At 37.4% G+C, this 4,341-nt stretch overlaps 1 protein-coding gene across 1 annotated transcript in view; it reads right to left on the bottom strand.

The window, feature by feature from the left end:
• cd79b (CD79b molecule, immunoglobulin-associated beta) overlaps window positions 1–2,419 on the bottom strand; it is a 5,367-nt gene extending 2,948 nt beyond the window's left edge. The window contains exons 1-3 of the mRNA XM_069664902.1: window positions 2,290–2,419; window positions 838–1,131; window positions 581–699 (exon numbers count right to left, since the gene is read on the bottom strand). Of these exons, the coding sequence (XP_069521003.1) occupies window positions 581–699; window positions 838–1,131; window positions 2,290–2,344 (468 nt within the window). The 5' untranslated portion in view covers window positions 2,345–2,419. The remainder of the gene's footprint in view (window positions 1–580; window positions 700–837; window positions 1,132–2,289) is intronic.
• Window positions 2,420–4,341: the final 1,922 nt, after the last annotated feature.

The following is a 4,341-nucleotide window of genomic DNA, read 5'->3' as shown; positions in this document are numbered from 1 at the left end:
AAGTTCAAAAAACAAAAAGAAGTTCTATTAAGATCTATTTCCTATAAAAAATCTTGTCCTGTGAGGAGTTTTTTGCTGGTTATGAAACCGACTGAAATTAATTCTGATTACTCTATATGACCTACAAAAGCTAGCCAGACCATCAGCAACAAGATTTATTATTTCTATCTAGTTATTTTTAATGCTTGTGTGTCAGTTGTGGTGACATTAACTGCACACTGCCTATGTTTACATTTTCCAGGGCCAAAATTTAAAATGAGTGATATGTATGTCTGTTATAAAGAAAGTAGGGTGAGATTTATTGTTAAAAACCACCACTTTAGCATGTACTGGACAAAATCAGCAAAGAGAGAAGAGGTACGGCTTTGTCCACAGGGGGCGCCAAAATCAACACAACATGAAAGTTCTTCACATGAGCTTTAAGGATTAATTGATATTAGAAATAGTATCAACACATTAATGTACATTAACCAGTAATTATCAAAATAGTCGCTGATTAGGTTTCAGTGGATCAATTAATCAAGTTATTTACAAACTGGTTCAGCTTAGTCTCAAGTGTTGAGTTAATCTTTCTCCTCACCATATCTCGTTTGCGTAGCAGCACAGCAGCAATACACACAGCCAGCAGCAGACCCTGGAAGATGATGAGACCATCCTTCATCCTGGTCCTGAACAATGCCTCGGTTAGACTAATGTTTCCTGTCAGAGCAGATCATGTGTGTTAGCAGTGTGCTTTTAAAAGTAAATTGTGAAAAAAAACCCTCAATAAATAGCAGAAAATTACTGTGATGTGTCTGTATAGGTCTGCAGAAAATATATGTTGTCCCAGCCACTTACTGGCAACTTGAAGCGCAGTCCCAGGTCCCCATATGTCATCTTTCTTGCAGAAGTACACTCCACTGTCCTCTGTGCGCGCATTTACGATGTGGAGAAATCTGTCTTTGGGCACAATATTTTTCTTTACTCCTGGCAGTAGCTTTTTTGATCCATTGTGTGTATCAGCCCAATACCACTGCCAGTTGCCTGATGTTTGTCCCTGTGAAGCCTGACAGTAGATACCCACTTGGCTACCGGTTTTCACACCATAGAACCGGGGCTTCTGGATGATCTGCAGTGCATTGTTTCCGGCCACTAAGCAGAAAAAAAAGTTGAATTACAGTTAAAGCAGCAATGTTCATATATGTGTCATATATGGTCAAAAAAAAGGCAGGATAAAAGTTAAAACATTATTTCTTCAGAGCTGCAATAATTATTTTAATTGGTTTAAAGGTTTTGTCAGCTACTAAATTAATTTCCGTAATATGTTTTTTTTTTTTTGGAAAAAAAGGTCAAAACTTTTTGATTGCAGCTTCTTAAATCTGAACATTTCCTGCTTTTTCCCACTTGTATGACTGTTAATGAAAACAAATGTCTTGCTGGCAAAACAAGACATTTTAGGACGTCATCTTGGGGTTTTGGGAGACTATCGTTTTCATTTCTCACCAATTCTGAGGTTTTATACGGTGGCCCTGAAGGTTAACTAAAGTGTTTATTTTGGCCTGCAATAGGCTCTGTATTTTTTTTTTGTTTTAGATATTTTTGCGTTTTGTGAAATATATTTGCAGTTGACCTTCAGGGCCACCGTAGTTTTATAGACTGAACAACTTATCCATTAATTTAAAAAAAAACAACTTAAAGATTAATCTGCTATAAAAAAATATTTGTTTGTTGACCTCCATTGGCCAATGCAATCTTAAACTGCATCATGGTTGACATCAAATCTGTGGGGATTTTGTTGTTAAACTCTCTTTATCCATTTCCTTAATGTACAGGAAATGTAATTGTTTTCATGGTTGCTAAATATATTTTTAACTCCGGCTCTTTTTTTCCCTTCAGACTACGCATCTAAAATAAGTAACATGGGAGTTGTAGATATAAAGGGGAAACTTGGTCTTGCTTTACTGTATAGACAGTATATTAAAATTAACATCAGTTATATAAACATAAAAAACACATCAGTCTTTGTCTCTGAGGAGAACTTCCTCTTTTAACCAGATGGCCAGGAAATAATGGTGGAGTCAAAAATAACATGCAAAACACTTATATGTAGTGTAGCTGTGGTTAAGCTGACATAAAAATGATAATTAAATGACTGTGTAAAGTATTATACATTCTTTAGGCTGATTAAACTGCGATGATTACATTTCTCTTTTTCTAACATTAAAATAAAGTCCTCATGCTGTATTTTTGCATCATCGTCACTATTCGGTTTAAAATTAAATTGGTCATATTGCAAGAGTTTGCACTTACCTGAGATAAGGACCAAAGCCAGCCCACAGTATCCAGCGAAAATTAGCCAGCGCATAATGTCATGCACAAAAATAAATATCTCGATTGCTGATCTCCAAAGGTACGTCTAAACCTCTCCACAGTCATTAAGTTGTTGTGAACAAGGGGAACAAGCGTCTGCACCACAGGGTGTGCTGTCTGTCACACATGCTTTACCGTCAGGCAAATAAGGGGGAGAGAGCAGTAACTCAAACCAAAATAACTGATCAACCCACAGATTTAACATTAGAAACCTGTTAAATGTCATTCAGATGTCCCATATTTAGGAATGAATGAAACAACATTGTACACCTGAACATAAGGATGTTTGTTATTTTGGAGGGCGATTGAGACAATTTGTTGGAAAAACATTTATGAGATCAAATCGGGTATCTTTTCAGGTATAGTTTTGCGTGTCAATACTCCTGCCAATAGTGTTTTGGGGGGTTTTTTAAAGATTATTTTTTGGGCTTTTTGCCTTTATTAGAAAGGACGGCTGAAGATAGACAGGAAATATGGGGAGGAGAGAGCGGGGTACGACACGCATCAAATGATCACAGACCGGCAGTTGAACCAGCTATGAGTGCGTTGAGGACTGTAGTCTCATGGGGCGCCTGCCCGACAAACTGAGCTCAACCAGCGCCACAGAATACTGTTATCTGATGCCTTACTTTGTTTTAAAACCTAACAAGAACAGCCGTACAAGAACTTTACCTCAATAAAATAGTATTAATATCCAGTGAAATTACATCAACAATAAGAAGAATATTGTTGGATAGTGTCACATTTGTCACTGTCAATCATTTTCTCGTAGCTATTTTTAAGAATAGGTCATCAAAATGATCAGTGTAAATATGGACCATTTGTTCACAAATTGTACGAGTGTTTTCCCTCAGTTAAATAACCTCTTTATCGATCATTATGTGTTTTAAATTCAAGAATGTGAAAAGTGGAAACGTTGCTTACGACAACCTAATTTCGTGCTCTAATTTAAAGATGTGTAAATGTACCGTACAAAAATTTGTAATTGTTAATTTGTATAGTAGCCACAATTAACACAATAAGGAAGGTTTTTGGTGTGATGTTGCCTGTAAGTGTTTTGCATGGATGTGTTTGAATGTAAAGAAATGCTTATTGTTAGTGGGTGTTTTTCAGCAAATCATTCATAATCATTTTGACATTTTGCTTTGTGGCACCTTTTTCTTTCAGGCAAAACAGAAATCGTTAAGGTCTCAGCATCTGGGAACAAATGATGACTCTGTTACCTCAGGACCCAGCTGCTAATCTGCTGTGCTGTGTGGATTTCCTCCAGATCACATTTGGTTCTGTCCACTGTTTATCAAGGAGGTAAGTTATGTGATATTAGCTGTTATTATCTACTAAAATTCTAGCTAGAATGTTTTTTTCTTGACTCAGAAACAGTTTTATTTCATCTGCAGAATGTATGCTATTCTCTGTAACTGTGTTTGTAGTCATGCCAGCTGCTTTGCTGTGGGATGGTAATGTCAGTGTGTCTGTGGGCCTGACTTTAAATCTTGAAGAACAAGCAGGTCAAAATCTTATTCTGTGAAATATCTCAACATGTTCAGGATGGATTGGCATAAAATTTGGAACAGACGATGTACTCGTTGTACTCTACTTCAGGGGGAATAAATGAAGGGGCACACAAATCCATCTGGGGGGGGGGGGGGGGTACGAGACCCCTTGATTGACACTTCAGACCCCCTGAAAGCCTCAACGGCAAAATTTTAGGGGGTCTCTATAAAAAAATATTTTATTTGTCACTGTTTAGTGTGTAGGACAGCAAAGAGCTTGCTGCTCTCAGAAAAGAGACCGTTGCGTCCATGAAATCTTGTATATTGCGTATTGAGTCTTTTTAAGACTTCAACATAACGCTGGAGCACCAGGAAGTGGGGACCCCCCCCGATTGCCACTGGGGGTAACTCAGGACTAAAAGGATGGGAAATGTCTAACACACTGTGTTGATTTCTGTAAAAAATGATGGCATGCTAACATGCTAAACTAAGGTAAATA

This window comes from Semicossyphus pulcher, unplaced genomic scaffold (assembly GCF_022749685.1).
Source record: "Semicossyphus pulcher isolate SPU_LCO1_2020_fin unplaced genomic scaffold, fSemPul1.0.p SCAF_16, whole genome shotgun sequence".
Taxonomy (NCBI): domain Eukaryota; kingdom Metazoa; phylum Chordata; class Actinopteri; order Labriformes; family Labridae; genus Semicossyphus; species Semicossyphus pulcher.
This window is presented reverse-complemented; position numbering and strand designations above follow the sequence as displayed.